Raw genomic sequence first — 16,778 nt, 5'->3', positions numbered from 1 at the left:
TAGACGGCCACTAGGTCCCCTCTCAGCCTTCTTTTGTGGAGGCTGAACAGGTTCAGGTCTCGTAGCTTCTCCTCGTAGGGCTTGTCCTGCTGACCCCGGATCATGCGGGTGGCCCTCCTCTGGACCCTCTCCATGTTGTCCACGTCCCTCCTGAAGTGCAGAGCCCAGAACTGGACGCAGTACTCCAACTGCAGCCTGACCAGTGTCGCATAGAGGGGGAGGATCACCTCCTTGGACCTGCTCGTGATGCATCTATGGATGCACGACAAGGTGCAGTTAGCCTTCCTGACTGCGTCCTCACACTGTCGGCCCATGTTCATCTTAGAATCAATAGTGACTCCAAGATCCTTTTCTGCCTCTGCGCTGACGAGAAGGGAGTTCCCCAGCCTGTAGGTGTGCTGCTGGTTCTTCCCCTCCAGGTGCAGCACCTTGCACTTGTCAGTATTGAAACCCATCCTATTCTCATCTGCCCACCTCTGTAATCTGTCGAGATCTAGTTGTAGCCTGTCCCTCTCTTCTAGCGTGCCCACTTCTCCCCACATCTTCATGTCATCTGCAAAATTGAACAAGGTGCTTTTCACCCCCTCGTCCAAGTTGCCAGTTAAGATGTTGAACAGTGCGGGCCTGAGGACCGATCCCTGGGGGACCCCACTGCCCACATCCCTCCAGGTCAAAAATGACCCATCCACCACCACTCTCTGAGTGCGGCCCTCCAGCCAATTTGCGACCCATCTGACTGTAGGTGTCAACGCCACAGACGCCTAATTTTTTAATGAGGATGGGGTGAGAGACAGTGTTGAAGGCCTTCCTAAAGTCCAGGAAGACTACGTCCACCGTGACACCTGCATCCAAGGCTTTTGTGACTTGGTCATAGAAAGCTACCAGGTTGGTCTGACAGGACCTGCCTCGAATTAACCCATGTTGGTTGCCCCTAAGCATCATCTCCCCTACCGGCCCCTCGCAGATGTGCTCCTGGATAATTTTCTCAAAGTTCCTCAGGGTTGTATTGAGGTTGAGGACTCCCCCACTTTTCCCTACTGAAGGCCAGACCAGGGACAGATCCAGGACTTGTCCTCTCCGCTGGTGCTCTTATCACTAGACAAGAATACTTCCTTTTTACTTAGATTGCAAGATCCCAAGGGCAAGAACCGCTTCCATGTCGGTACAGAACCTAGTGCTGAGGGCGTTGAATCATGGCGCTTGGGTTCCTAAGCTCTGTCATGAAAAATAATGTGTTTTGTGGTTGTATTAGTGCCCAGCATTACAATTCACAAAGGCAGATAAAGAACAGACCAGGAGTCCTACCTGAATGCCCCAGTTAGTAATTTAGTAGTTTTTTTGTTTGTTTGTTTGTTTGACTATTTCATGAACGGACCCATTCAAGAGGTCCTTTCTTGGGAAAGCAGTGGGAAGAAATTTGTGTCTAAGGCAGTCATTCTCAGCCAGGGTACCAGGGCACCCAAGCTTGCTGTGAGACCCTTCGAAAGGGTGCCATGGGATGTAAGGAGATAAGCAGAGGGCTTAGGCTCAGTCCTTGCCTGACCATTCATTTGCTTACACTACCTGGCACATCTGGAAGGAGGGTAAGCAGCATAATAAAGTTAGTTTTTGAAATGGGGTGCTGCTCAATTCCCAAAAGTAATGGAGGGGTGCCTTGAGCCTAAAAAGGTTGAGAATCGCTGTTGTAGGGCATAGAACAATGCTAGTTCATTGAAAGCACCTTGGGTGCTGAGAACAGGTGCACCGAATGTGTTGGTCTCATACCAGTCTCCACTGGAAGCAATGACCGTAATGTCTGCTTGTTCTTCCACAGCAGAGAATTGCAGTGACCTATCCATTTTCCTAGGAAAGAAGTAAAATAAAGTACAGATTAAAGAGGAGAACATGAAAGACATCTAAACCTGTGACTTGTAATTACTGGTTATGTATAAATATTGCCTTTCAAATATGTTTAGCATTGTAACTGTAAGAGGTAATTATAGGGCTTAAAAGCTGTTTCCAAAAAAGCTCTCAACTATCTCATATCCTATTGCTATAGATGACTAAAGATGCTAATTGGGTCTCTGGATACAGTGTAATACTCGTTTAATGGCAGAGTTCATTTCACCAAGCTATCTTGCTTTCAGCAAATTTCCTTGGGTCATTTTGAGGTTTTAATGATTTACTAAGAATTTCTTTGTAAATGCACTAAATGTCAAATGTGTGGGTTTTTACTGAGGAGTTAAAATGGAATAGATACCTCCCGAGGTAGCTGTGTTCTTGCCTCCTTTCATATTCGTATATTTTGTGCATACATTTTATCCTGCCAAACAGCGGTTAGAACAGTTTCCCTTTGACAAGTGGAAATAGCTTGTTTGCCCCTGCAATTGAGGTTAAACTATCCCACAACGTTTGTGCAGGCGCTTTGATTTTTAGATGATAGAGGACAATGTACCCAGTATGAAACATTTTAAAATGACTCCAGGCTGCAGCACTTCCATTGAGATGCTTATGCCTGGAATATGTGCTGCAAAGGCCTCGTTGTGAATAGAAAGAGAGAGGAGCCTGCCTCTGATTGTTTGCTGGCAGATGTTGCTGTTTAAAAGAAGGTGGGGGGGAAGGATGACAGGAGCCAGTTGATCCAAGTAAGTTTGGCTCCCAGGTCTACAACTAATTTCCTTGAAATCTGCAGCAAGTCTCTTAGCCTTCCTTTTGCCTCGGCTTCTCCTGTAGGTGCATTTGGGATAAAAGCTGCTTCTCTCACAGAGCTCCTCAGCTTAATCATAATTAAGAATAACGATCACACTGAACTCTGTCTCAATTTTCCTAGGCTAAGCTTCCAGATTTGCAGCCATTTCCTTCCCCGGATGGCGGCACAGTAACACAACATGAAGAACTTGTGTGGATGCCGGGGGTCAATGACTGTGACTTGCTCATGTACCTCAGGGCAGCAAGGTAACTAAAGCAAAAATGCCTCTAGTTCCCCCAAGGATCTCAAGCTGTAATGTGGACTGTAGCACACGACTGTTTGGGCTAAAGTCACCCTATTACAGCCTCTTCCAACAGGGCAGGGATTTTGTCATGCTAGAAGGTAGCAAATTTGCTTTGTTGGGCAACTCCAAAGGTTTTTGGAGGCACAGGGGAATATCACGCTGGCCTGTCCCTTTGGACTCGGAGTGTGTGTGTGTGTGTAGTATAGCTAGTGACACAGTAGCTGAAGTATGCAGAACAATTAATACTGTAAATGCTGTGGGTAAATCCATTTTTATAGCAGAGACGTCCTTTCCATAATAAATATTCTCTTGTCAGCCATAGTGTCTATTTCTAGAATTTAGTTAAATCTTAGCTAGTCAGTCAGTTGAAACATAAACTGACATATGAAGATCAGGTTCCAAAAATAGTGGGCAGGCATTAAACTGGAATGTGAGTGGATAAATAGTCATTCTTCAATTGTAATAAAATAGTGACCTTGTAACCTACTCTTAATTCCAAGCCAGTTTGCCGGCTTAATGAAACTAACATTGTTAAGAGAAGTCAGGTGGCCAAAACTGTGCCTTCATATGTATTTGTGCTAATTGAATCACCCCGCTGATTGGGCCTCAGTGCTGTCTTGTGGAATTAATCATGATGGTGTCAGCTTAGGTTGAGTTTGAAACACATTTTTACACAGTTATTCAATACTAAAAATAGCCTGATACCAAAGGCATGCAGTGCGGCAAAAACAGCTGGCTCTTCCTTGTGGTCGCCATGGCAGGTAGGTCTCTGTTACATGGCAGAATTGCAAGGTCCGGAGAGGAATGTTTTACACTGCAAGACTTACCTGCTTATTGATTAATGCGTGATAAAGGATAAAGTATTTCATTTTTGTTTCTTTGACTATAAAGGAGCATGGCAGCTTTTGCAGGGATGTGTGATGGAGGATCCACAGAAGATGGCTGTGTTGCAGCATCTCGTGATGACACTACACTCAATGCACTCAATACAGTAAGTATGTAGAAGTACGGACTCAAAGACTTCCCTCGTGTTGTTGCATTTGAGGGCTAAATAATGCATGCAGCATATAGATAAAATATTTAGTAGCTTTTCACTAGAGCCATGCTATGAGCTCATCAGTAGGCCAGGGCCAGATTACCTCTATGCTGTTGAACACCTCCTAGGAAAGTTTGCAAGACCTAAACACTCTCAGGCGGCTTTAGAAAATGAGTTGATAAATTAATATTCTGTGTTTTCAAATCTGCTTTTGTGAATCTTCTTGGGTGAATTAGTTCCCTATATAATGTGTCCATAAAACCAAGTCTGTGCCTGGCCCAGCCATTGTCTCTTTCAGTCATCTTTCTGGCTTTTCTGAGTGAACAAAACCAGTATCTTATTAAAAGGAACTCATTGTGCACTCATTTGCCCGTTGTCCAAAGTAGCGTATGTGAGGAGACTCTCCTTTCTCACCTTCTCTCAAAGCAGTTTCCATGAATCTCTGCTTGGAAGGATGTGATTAGATCGGGGTGCTCAGCCCCTGACCCGGAGCCAGATCTGGCTTGTGGAATCATGTCATCTGGCTTGGTGGGCTACCCATGGGTCAGAAAACTTAACAGCACGGGAGTGATGGTAGTGCTAATCGCACTCCTCTGTGGCCATATTTCCAGATCCATGGAGAGCCCAGCAGGCCTGATAATTTGGCCCTGCATACTTGATCAGCAGCATGGGGCCACCGCATTGTGGGGCCCAATCCAGGTGTGCAGGGCCTAAACTTGACAGATCTGGCCTGTGGATTGACTCCGTTCCACTCATCTAGTTTGCAAAGCTCAAAGTTTCTGCTGGATTTAGATAATCTTTCTTACATTTTATGGTCAGAGATACATATACATGCTCTACTGTTCTTAAGATCCAGCAATTATAGTTGAGGCTATAACGTCTAGCACTGGACTCTACATGGAATGAAGTATTGTGCTGATAGTTTTAAATTTTAGATTTAATTTAGTAGCGGTCTTTTATTCCTGTCCTAAACTAGAAGCTGAAAAAATGGCCATCATGCCAGCTGTGATACTGAATAACTGAGTGAAGACTCCTCTTGTTGATTTTCTCAAGATAAATCATCCTGGTGTTTGGAGCTTCACCATGAGTGTCGACTGCCTTAAATCTTTTCCATCTCTGCTTTTTCTTTTTTAGGGTCTCTTAAACAAAAACAAACCCACCCCAAAACAAAAAAACCCTGAGAGGTGACGGTGTAAAACTGGCACTGCCTTTGTTTGCACTCTCTATTCAGAGTTAGATCTGTTGACTTTAATGACAGGCTACTTCTGTTTTCTTTAATATCCTTAGTCCTGCAGAGCAAATCCAGTGGGAAATGAGTACTGTCAGGTTATTTGCTGAATTCCAGTACTTCACACCTGTGAAAGTGCACTGATGAAGGTGCTGGGGTTTGTGCATGTGTGAAGTTCTAATTAGGCGGCCAGAATTTTTTAATGGTGATCATGTGAGACGTGGAAAGAGCCAAAGCTGAATTTGCAAGGATGCAAACTAGGAACCGGCAGCTGAGCGTGTTTTATGTTGAATTACCAAGAAGTGGTAAATATGAAGCCTCATGATGTAGTATCTACAAAGCTACTTTTAGAGAGAGATGAAGTGTATTTTAGGAAAGGTTACCATGAATGGAGGGGACTCCAGGTAAGGATTTGTTTTTGAAGTAATGCCACCAGATTTTCTTTGTCTTCTGTTTTTAAAGTCATTCAAACACTCTGTGTTTTTTGTTACGTTGCATATGCAGATCTAGAATCCTGTCCTGCCCACCATTGCTTACTTTCTTAGATTATGATGGGTTCTACATTAGCTGTTACTACCCAGGAAATATATCTGGGCGTCATTGTAGACAGCTCACTAAAAACATTGGCTCAGTACTCAGCAGCCATCAAAAGGCAAAGAAAATGTTAGGAATGAATAAATAAAAGAGGAAATATCATGCCCCTTTATGAATCCACTGTGCATCCATGCTGTGAATTTAGAATAGAGAGAGAGTGTAGAAGAACTAGACGAGGTGCAGAGAAGAGTAACAAGGAGGATTAGTTGTATAGAGGGACTTCCATACAAGGAGAGACTGAAGAGGCTGGACCTATTAGACAATAATGTCAAATTTTTCTTTATAACCAATGTTACCATGACACATGCATACACTCACAGAGTGAGCCTTCAGGACAAGTTGACTTCTATTCCACTGAGTGAAACTACTGACTCAAGACATTTATCAAGCCAGGCATATCTATGAAACAGGCTTAACCAATTTTTAACCAACAATTAGGCATTTTCTTACCGGTAGCTAATTAGAAGACTATTTTGATTAATTCTCTTTGCTTATGAAGTAACCCATCAAAAAATTCCTACATTTTGAAGACAACCTGACTGGTATAATTTCTGCAACCACTCATGATGAATGAGGTGTGCTGTGTTTACATTCATGTTCAAGCTGAAGCGTGCATTTTTGTCATGAAGATGATGCTCTCTCTCTTATGTTAGCTTGTGAAAACCATTTAGAAGATTTTTTTGTTGTTGACATTTTGAATTTCACTCAGCTTTGACAGTGAAAACAGACAGTGGTGTTCCCTGCCTGGTTTCGTGCAACAGGCCAGAATGTGTCAGTCCTTGGGTTTAAAACCTTCCATTACAGTATTTGTTTAAGAAAAAGCAAAGCAATTTAATTCCTCTTGTTTTTGCAGAGTTTCTTTAAAATGAAAAAGACTAAGCAGCATTCGCACTTGAATTTTAGTTGCGACTGCTTCCCTGTTTGGCCCTGGTTTGTGGACTTATTCAAGTGTTACATCCTAGTGTCTTGACCCATTTTGGTATTGAGGGTAGGTTCACCGGTCTTCTAATACCTGGGTTCTTCCTTGGCTTCTTTCCTGAAGAGAGCAGTATGTCAATGGTTCTCTGGTATTCAGTAACTATTGCAGTTTAAGGCTGTATTGCACATCCTCATCAGTTTCTTAGCTATTTTACACTTTATTTCCTTACTGTCCCATGGGGTGGATGCCATCTGGTTCTGGTGGCTTACTGCTCTTGAGTATTTTAAGTTGTTCTGTAACTTTCTACTTAGAGACTCAAATCTCCGTTAAGGCCAATAATCACCAAAGAGCTCTTGGAATTGGAGTTTTTCCCCCTTGTCATCTATAATAAATACTAATGCAGCAAATTCATTTAGCTTCACTGCTTCACTATCCACTTTAATTACCCCCTTTAATCCCTCAGGGGTCCAAAGAACCTGCGGTTATACTTGCAGTCTCCTTGCATTCTAACAGACATGAATTTGTCATGATATATTTGGTTTACCTATTTCTCTGATCGCTTTCCCTTTGCACTTGTAATATTCACTTTGCCTGTCAGCCTATCTGTTTTGAGTCAGTTTATGTTGATGGCATAGGATTTCTTTTTTTTTTAATTTTAATTAAACACAGACCCCTGGTTTACTTGTTGGTCAAGCTAATTTATCCCTCATTTTGCACCGTATCTTTTTAGATTACTTTGAAGGCACAGATGATACCTATACTCCCATGTGGTGTTTTACATATCTCAAAGCTAGATCTTTACACTTGGCAGCTGCAAATCCTTCTCTTCATAAACTTAAGGTATTAGAGATGAGCACTACAAAGCTGTCCTTTATTGATCCATTTTTTGTATGGTAGTCATGGATGCCCAGGGAAGTTCTTGTAGTCACCTCCCACATTAATTCCAGTCATCTCCTAGGAAGGACCTTTTCTCTTGTGGGCATATTGTTCTAACTTTCCTTCTTCTTGATACCACTTTTTCAGCCGTGCTTTTAGATTTGGTAGTTCCGACTAAATATCTTGGCTGCATGTTAGATTAGCTTACACTCCCAGAAAAAGCACACCGAAGCCTTGATCTTTATGCCTTTTGATAAATCACTGAATTTTGTGCTGTTCACTCCATTATCCCCCTTGAATGCAAGTCTTGGAGGTACATTTTTGGAAAAGCCTCTATACTGGGGTGGACAAAATATGGCCTGTGGGCCAAGTCTTGTCCGCCAGGCAATTCCAGCTGGCCCACAGGGTCCCTCCATAAGCCCTGGCCCTTGCTGCCCCCTGCAAGCCAGTGCCTCTGTGCAGGAGGTGCACCTCCACGTGCTAAGCAGCCAACCCCTGCCCCAAGCCAGGAGGCACTGGCAACTCAGTGGCTGTTGCCAGCCTCCCTGCCTGTGAGAGTGGGAATTCAGGTAAGAGCCTCACTGGGCCAGGGCCTCCCACTGGGGGAGAGGGGGCTGGGAGCATGGGGGAGCCATACGTTATGGGGTCAGGCTGGGCTGGCCCCACACGCTGCAGGAGTGCCAGAGCAGTGAGCTATGAGGCTGGGTTGGGCTGGCCCCACATGCTGCCACCATGTGTGGCCAGGGACTTGGATGGGAGCACAGGAACTGCATGCTATGGGGCTGGGTGGGGCTGGCCTTGCACCCTGCCACCAGGTGTGGCCGGGGACCCGGTTGGGAGTGCTGTTGGAGTGGGTGGGGCTGACCCAGCACATTGTCACCATTTGCAGCCAGGGATTTGGGTGGGAGCTGCATTACAGGGCTTGAAGGCGCTGGCCCTGCACGCTGCCACCACCAGCTGGGGACTGGAGTGGGAGTGCGGGAAGCTGCGTGCTATAGGACTGGGCAGGGCTGGACCCGCTCGCTGCTACCATGTGTAGCTCCAGGGACTCTGAACTCAAACCACCACCCTCCCATGCACCCCACCCCAGACACACCCACACCCTTCCTCAGCCCCCACACACACTCCCACCCCCTCGCCATGCCCACACGCACACACCCTGTACACAAGATACAAGAGTAAGGCTGTATTTTGAGCTATTATGCAGTCAGCTGTAGATACACTATGCAAACACATATAAATCAGGACAATTTTATAAAAATAAAATCAAAATAAGTTATAGTAGATGTTTGATTTTTTATTTTTGATTTTTTTTTTTTTTTTTTTTTTTAGTATAGGATTTTTTTTTTTCAGGTTTCAAGATGGCAACACCCCGCAGCTCCCAAAAGGAGTACTTTCAAGGCAAGGGGAGGGACTTCTGGTGGTGGGGTCAGGGACAGGACTTTTGATTCCAAAGTGGTGACCAGGGGGTGGGGCACTTGTCAAGGGGCAGGGCTACCCCTGTGGCCCTTGACATCTCACCAGAATTAGTTAAATGGCCCTCCAGCTGAAATAGCTGCCCAGCCCTGCTCAATACGAATGCTGTGCATGTCATCTTTTAGAATGTGCGGTGGATGACTGTATAGAGGCCATATTTCAGGTTTTTGGTTAAAGATGCAGTTTGAGTGACAGCTGGATACTATCAGGTGTGATTATTTTCAGGAAAAAAAATGATTTAATTAAAAGCAGCTGGGGACTGTTTATAAGGCTCATTTCAGTTGCAGCAGGTTGCACTATGGTGTCCTGGCAAAGGCTGCTTTTCATGCACCAAATGAAAGGCTTTATCACTCACCACTGTCAATAGGACTTCTGCCCCAATTCCACTCGCTGTATGATTGTACCCTACATTATAAGATTCTGCTGCTGGTGCCTCAGCTGTACCAAATAGCATATTCTTCATACGATGCCCTATTCTGTCCTGTTCCAACACCCGTCCACTTATAAGAAAGCTTGATATCCATTTTAAGTAACTTGTGAGCAGCTTATGCTGAACTACATTGCTTTTTTGTTTAGAAATTATGATATGTAGCCCAGAAGATTAATGGAAAAAAATTGATATGCTATGATTTCTTATTATGGAAATCCAATAAACTTCAGAGCAGCACTTCATATAAATCAGTCTTGACAAGCTCCTTTGCTAGTGTTTTATTTATGTAATAACAGGGTGCTGTTGCACATGGAATGATTTATTGTTAATTATAGCAGATAGAAGTGAAGATGAGGGAAGATGCCATGCAGTGTATATTTTCTAGTATAACAACTCCTTCCAGTGATTATTTACTTAATAGCATGGGTAAATTTCAGCTTTCATTCCCTGGTTTTGCTCTCAGGTTTTCATGCTGCATTTTTAATATAGCTCACAGCAAATCAAGAGCAGTAGAAGTTTTCATTTGGAGCTCATTGACCTCCTAATGTGTTTTGGCTGCCTCACTGGGGGGGTGGAAACTGTGCCTTTTGAATTTTATTAACCATGCTTCTATATTAAATGCTGAGAATGTCCTTGCTAATATTGTAGAATGAGTTGTAGAACGAGAGTTGAAACTAGCTGACTTAAAAACCACTTGTTCCTTAAAGGTTTAAGGTTTTATACTTTTTAAAGGTATTTCTTGATACATTAGTGTCCCTTCACATTATTAATTAGTAACGTGCAGTGAGAACATTGATGTTCACGAGTTCTTGTTCTCTAATCTGGCATCCAGCTAAAATACCTCAAGTCTTTTTGTCAGTGAAATGGGAGAGAATGAAATCTCTTAGATTTCTTTGTAACAATATATCTATTCATTTCTGTCTTACCTTGTGCTTTGGAAAAACTCTTTGCTGAAGGACAAGAACTTCAGTACTAAATGAAATAAAATGTCCTAATTTCTATTTATTAACAAGACCTTTGACCCCTCTCAAGTCAGCAGGGCTGACTGAATGACGTATTCATGGAGGCGGGATAGAGTCATAGAGTAGCAGGGCTGGAAGAGGACCTCCAGAGGTCATCTAGTCCAACCCCCTGCCTGAGGCAAGATCATTCCTATCCAAAACATCCTGTAGAACCGTAATCTAAACTCTGCATAAGACTACCCTAAACCCTGACACAACATAGACCTAACACCCTAGGTCTGCTGCAGTTCCACAATATAACAGGGGAACTGCAGCAGCTTATGTCCTACTTCTATAAAATGTTGTTACTATATGCATAAGAGGCCCTGGGTAGAGAGCCGTGCCCCACATTGCAGAGGAAGGCAAACCTCTCCCACAGTCGATACCAGTCTGACCATGGGGTAAAATTACTTCTTGACCCCAAATATGGCAGTCGGTCCGACCCTGAGTGGAGGGGCAAGACCACCTAGCCAGGAACCTCTGGCTTTGCTCCTAGCAGAAGAATTGGCACACCCCAGCTGAAGTCCCCAGCCTTGGCTGTAGCCAATACCGGTTAAGGTTAATTTATGTTAATATTGCAAATAATGGTACTTTTCATTTTAACATCCCTTTTTGGCCAATACTTTGTGAAAACTAGGAGATATCTTTCTTCCAATTTGACAGAGAGGAAGCTTTACGTACAAGAGTTAGGATTTGAAACGAGTCCCCATTTGAAACTGATCCATGTCTGTTGCAAGCTTATGTCAAAATGTATAGTTCTTCACTTAGAAAATAATCTCTTGCCATTTGTCTTTCTTAACTAGGTCAGTTTAATTAACTATCTTAACACTCTTATAGTGTGCATTATTAGTCAACTCGCAACTTAGCAGACCACTCCCGCAGCACATTAAATATGAAAAAGCCATTTGACTGCGTGGATTGGAATTTGTTTCTTCCTGCAAAAGGAAGAGAGAAAAACATTGTTAGAGGAGTATTATAAAATAGCCACATTGAATTAATACACTTAAGATTTAATGATTTTCCTTGCAGTCCTAAATGCATGCATACAGTCAGAGATATCTGAATAACTGTTACCTACCATTTCTGAGATGGCTACATTTCAGCATCAGATATCTTGATCTGTCTGTAGCATCAGATGGGACCACAAAGGGCAGTAGTCCTGACATTCAAGTGAAAATTTGAAGATGGGCAAACTTGTCATCCAGTTTGATCTTTCTGCAGACCTTCAGCATGTAGGGTAAGCAAGTAAATTAGCCATTTATATTTGACCTTTTATGATGTCTCCTCATTTTTTTTTACATCTCTACCAATGCCAAGTTCAGTACTTAATTTTACCAAACTTTCCCTAAAAGTAGGGAACTTGATATGTGGACAACCCCTGTCTTTCTGAAACTGAAAAGCTATTTGGAGGGATGCTCATAGTAAAACTGCCCTTCTTATCCTGTCTTTGTTCTTGCTGCTGGTAAGGCAGTGAAAAAAATTTGCCAAAATATGGAAATTTGGGCTGTCGCTGTTTTGTTGGGTCAGGCAGCTCAAGGTGGGGTTCTTTTTTTTTACGCGTGCTGCTGTGAAGCGCCTTTAAAAAAGTATGTTCTACTAAAATTCTTGTCAGTGTCAAAGGCAGAATTGACAGTGAGTTTGCCTTTATTAGCTCGCAGATCAGCAAACATAAAAGAACAGATTAGCAAGATCACCAGAAAACATACAGACATCATCTTAATAAGAAGGAAGATCTGAAATTATCCTGCAGCATTGGGAAGACGCATCTCAACTGCATACGGATTCATTTTGTACATACGTATTACAAATCCGAAAGAGTATTTGCCTCCAAACATAATAGGATGAGCCCTCTCCTTAATGCCTGGAACCCTGTAAATCATTTCCGTAATTAAAATTCATAAGCGGTAACGACACATTTTACAGCCCTGTCTACATATTGTGTGTCCATGTAATTTACTCCAGTTTAATTTATACTAATGCACTAGGCGTCCCTTCTCATCTTTTCTCTCTGTGTTTGTTCAAGATGGATTTTTTTACATCATAAATAGAAGGAAATGTTTTTATATGAGCTTTTGTGCAATTGGTAATGGGGGAGCAGTGTAAAAACTTAGTGTTTGGGGGGCGTTACTTTTATTTTGCATTAGTGGAGAAGCAATACATTAAAAATAGAGAGAAACAAGGCTCTACTCATCTGTCTACAAAACACATTGAACAAAATAGTCTCCTGTGCATTTGTGTCAAGTTGGTAGCCCCCAAAATGTTACCTGTAATGCATGTGCCAGTGGTTTGTTGAGGTCTGGTAGGTCATGTAACAAGCTCCTCATCCCATATTTTCAGCATCTTAATACTGTAATAACAAATGAAGCTACAGCTACCTTACATGCTTTGCTGATATTAGCCCTCTGTATACGTAATTGCTGTCATTGCCTCAGGAGTGCTGGCAGCCTGTGAATGGGAAAGGAAGAGGTCTAAATGTTCTTTGGAAGGAAGGCAAGCATCCACAAGACAATCTCTGAATTGCAGTGTGATCCATACTCTGAATCCCTATGTTAAGTAAATTCAACCTCTGCCATTTTGCCTGGTGGATCCATGAGAAGTACTTCCTATCCTCTCAAGAACGCTTCAGCAATGTGATGAGTGTTCTTGACTCCTGTTAACGGTGCCAGCAGTGGAGAGTACTTAGCACCTTGCAGGATTGAGGCATACTGCTGAACTTAAGGCATATAACAAAATACAAGTCAAGGATTCCTATTCTTTCCTATCTTCTCTCTTTTTTTCTTCTCAATTGGGCACCAGCTTGCTTTAGATCTCAGAAGTCCAGCATTGTACTTCTTGGGTCTCTTTTTCATATGGCATAATAAGGGAAAAGATCTGGGCCTCTGTGGGTATGCATCTTCTGGAGCTTGTTTTGTGACAGGGCCTCGCCTCTGTCTGAGCTTGGAAGCTAAGAATTCTTGCTGCTGTTGTAGCTTTCATTTTTCTTGAAGGCTAGCAAAATCCCAGTTGCATCCCAGAAATCTTTCTCTAAGGATAACTGCTATTTGATGCTCTCAGATGGCAGAAGACTTGGTTTGTTTTTTTTTTCCTAGTTTGTTTTTCTTGATGCTTGTTTTGTATGCGAAAGCTCAAATCCTGCAGTCCTAGATTTGGTGCAACTCCCCTTGATTTGAAGTGGGGGCTGGCTCGAGTTAAAACTTCAGGATCTGGCCTCTGAAATCCAACCTTTTTAAAGTTTGAAGGCATACAAATGAGTGAGACCTCATTTCCTCCACCCCTTTAGCATTTCCAGTAGGAAAATAGTATTGTGGTTGTGCATATAATTCCTCAGCAGTTTTTGCTGATTGTCTCTTTCGTAACGCTGTGAACTGGCAGAGCCGAGCAGTAGTATTTTGCATTGCTCACCTTAGTGTCAGGTGCCTTTTTATGTAGCACCCTGACATTTGCCTACCAACTAGACCACCCATGGCAAGTGCTCTAATAGCTAGTCTGTTTACCTCTCCATTTGCTTCATTAGTGGCTGCATGAAGGGCACGGTTTCTGCCAAGTTCACTGTCTTCAAAGAAGTGCAAGCTGCTGCTGTCTGAGAGATTTGCCAGAGGAAGGAACGTGGAAGCTGCTGGGGTCTTGGTACTATTGTAGCACATAGTGCCTGAAGCTTTGCCCTCCACTGGGAAGTATTACATAGATCTTTGTGAGAGGTTATATTTTCACAAGATGTGGAGGTAACAGTTTTGGCAACCAAGGTTTGGATATGTGAAAGCAGGCCAGCCAGATTTTAAAATGTTGGTACATGAGGATATGTTGCAAATGCATTGTCTGAACTTGCGAAACCCCACAGCACCATCCAGGAAGGAGCTTGTAAATGCTGCTGCATTGATTTCAGAAAGAAAAATGCCTAAGCGAGAAGCTTAAAAAAACCCCCAGAAATTTTCCTCTCCGCTCTGTGGTAGAAAGCTGGTGTCCCAGATCTGCCAATCTCGGGGAAAAATCTCTGCATGGCGAATGCTGCACATGAATATAGCGCCGCAAAGCAGTAAGAGAGCATTGGGGGCGAGTTGCTGAAAAGATTCTCCACGCAGTGATCACCGATTGGTTTCAAATTAGCTGAAAACTCTCGTCTCTCTTGTGGATTCTGTATTCATCCAAAAATGAAAAATTGAATTTCTCACTTCCTTTTTCTCCTCTCCTCCTCCCACTGACCCAAATGACCATTCAGAGCTTCCCAGGGTACTTTTCTCAGGAAGTCCAGGGCAGGAAGGGCTTACGTTACATTAGTAACACTTGCATTTTTGTTCCCTCCTTGTTTTCAGTAGGACGCCAGTAGAAGGGCAGCTTGAGGCTTCAGCTGTGCCTCTGGTCCCAGTTCAGGATGCATCCTCGCAAGAAAGGTCATGTTTTTGGAAGACGGGATTGTTTAAAGGGGAGCACAGCATGTTCGCAAACTGCTTTTTCCCCCCCTCTTTTGAAATACTGTTTGTCTTCTTAGATGATTACATCCTTCTTCCCCGCAGCCTGCCGCAGGGGGGAATATGGGGATTCCCCGTGTGTTGATGGACCCGGATGCCGTAGCGCTCTTTAGTTGTCGGACAGTAATGAAGATGGGTGGCAGTCAGATATGTAACATGGCAGAACAAAGGAAGGATGTTTAAAATGACAGACTGCACTGTCCTGAAGAGTGACCCCCCCCTTGGGGGGGCGGCAGTTGTCATTTTGACATGCCTGTTGTTACTGTGGAGGGTTGTTAAGAGCCAGCTGTTCCTTGTTTATCCTACTAGATGAGCAACATATCTGTACTTGCTACCGATCCCTCCGTGTATCAGGAAACGATCACATACTAATAATATGGGCTGGTTTCTTTTTATTAATAGGACTGTTTTGCATTTTCATAACACAATATTACATGGCAACATGTCATTCTGAGTGACAAATGTGACAGTGTAATATCAGCTTAGGGAAATTCAGTTAGAAGTAAGATGTCACCCAGACAAATTACTGCCTGTTTTAACTTGCCCTTAGACCAGATTTTCTTGTTCATTAACTACAGAGAAGGTTGAAAGCATAAGAAAACTATTTAAATATATGTTAGCAATAGCATGTATTATTATTGCTAGTTTTCCTTCTGGATGAGTCTTCATTAGCTGGATGAGTTATTCTCATGGTTCAAGTGAGGTAGCGTAACTCTCCAGGAGCTATCATTGTTTGCCTGGACGTGTTGTTGCGAACACTTCAGCTGCTTTTGGTGCACAGGATGGTTCTACCACTTTGAAGTTTCTCTCCTTCTGCATGTTTCTCTTGGGGAAAACCATCTGTGTTTTGTTTCTTTGTAAATGAACTCAGTATTTAAGGACAAATAGGAAAGCTGTTGATGGGTAGATTAAAAGGACGGAGTCATCTTGCAGCTATGGTCTGCTTGAAGTTATTTAACAAGTATATCTCTCCATACATATAGATTTATCTGTAGACTTATCTATAGATGCATACATATACACATCTATCTATCTATCTATCTATCTATCTATCTATCTATCTATCTATCTATCTATCTATCTATCTATCTATCTATCTATCTATCTATCTATCTATCTATCTATCTATCTATCTATCTATCTATCTATCTATCTCTGAAATACTTAAAGAAATATTTAAATATATGTTGCAAGATCTCTCCATAACCAACTCTTCAGTTGACCTGATGGCACAATTTACTAAGCTTGTCAAATGAGCAAACAAACCCCCTCCCACCCCTCGCCCCCCAGGAACGCACCTTTGCAGAGGCAGTGCCCCCTGCTGGTGTCAGCCCCTGGCAATTATGCATTATTTAGTAGTAGTAATGTTTAGAATTGCACTTGTGTTTCACAAATTGATTTCCCGGTTCTTGTGCTTAGAAAGTGTGTATAACGAAAGCATCTGTTTTGTCATCTGTATCATTAGCATTTAGATCAGCATGATGATCAGAGCAATACAGATGCCTAAAATAAAACAGAAATGGGGGTGCTGTGGAAGTTGCTTTTTTGCCAAAGAGTAGGAGGGGGAGATCGTATTTCCAATCTGTTACAAGTCCTGTGAACCATAGATAGTTAAGAGACTAGAACTAGTTTTATTTTTCTTATAGTGAAGTACTTGTGCAGTGATGTTTCTGCTCACCTGTTGAACCTTTCTGTCAGCCTTGAGCTCCGTCAGCAGGTCAGGAAGTTACCGTCAAGCAGTTATAAATAGGGGCTTGTCAGCTACAAGGAGGTCTGTTGG

At 42.8% G+C, this 16,778-nt stretch overlaps 1 protein-coding gene across 5 annotated transcripts in view; it reads left to right on the top strand.

The window, feature by feature from the left end:
- Window positions 1-16,778, top strand: part of RERE (arginine-glutamic acid dipeptide repeats) — a 378,810-nt gene that overhangs the window by 249,473 nt on the left and 112,559 nt on the right. For all 5 annotated transcript variants that reach the window (XM_059716439.1, XM_059716437.1, XM_059716438.1 and 2 more), the window contains 2 exons: window positions 2,810-2,934; window positions 3,864-3,963. In XM_059716439.1, coding sequence (XP_059572422.1) covers window positions 2,810-2,934; window positions 3,864-3,963 — 225 coding nt within the window. The remainder of the gene's footprint in view (window positions 1-2,809; window positions 2,935-3,863; window positions 3,964-16,778) is intronic.

Source organism: Alligator mississippiensis, chromosome 13 (genome assembly GCF_030867095.1).
Source record: "Alligator mississippiensis isolate rAllMis1 chromosome 13, rAllMis1, whole genome shotgun sequence".
In the NCBI taxonomy this organism is placed as follows: domain Eukaryota; kingdom Metazoa; phylum Chordata; order Crocodylia; family Alligatoridae; genus Alligator; species Alligator mississippiensis.
This window is presented reverse-complemented; position numbering and strand designations above follow the sequence as displayed.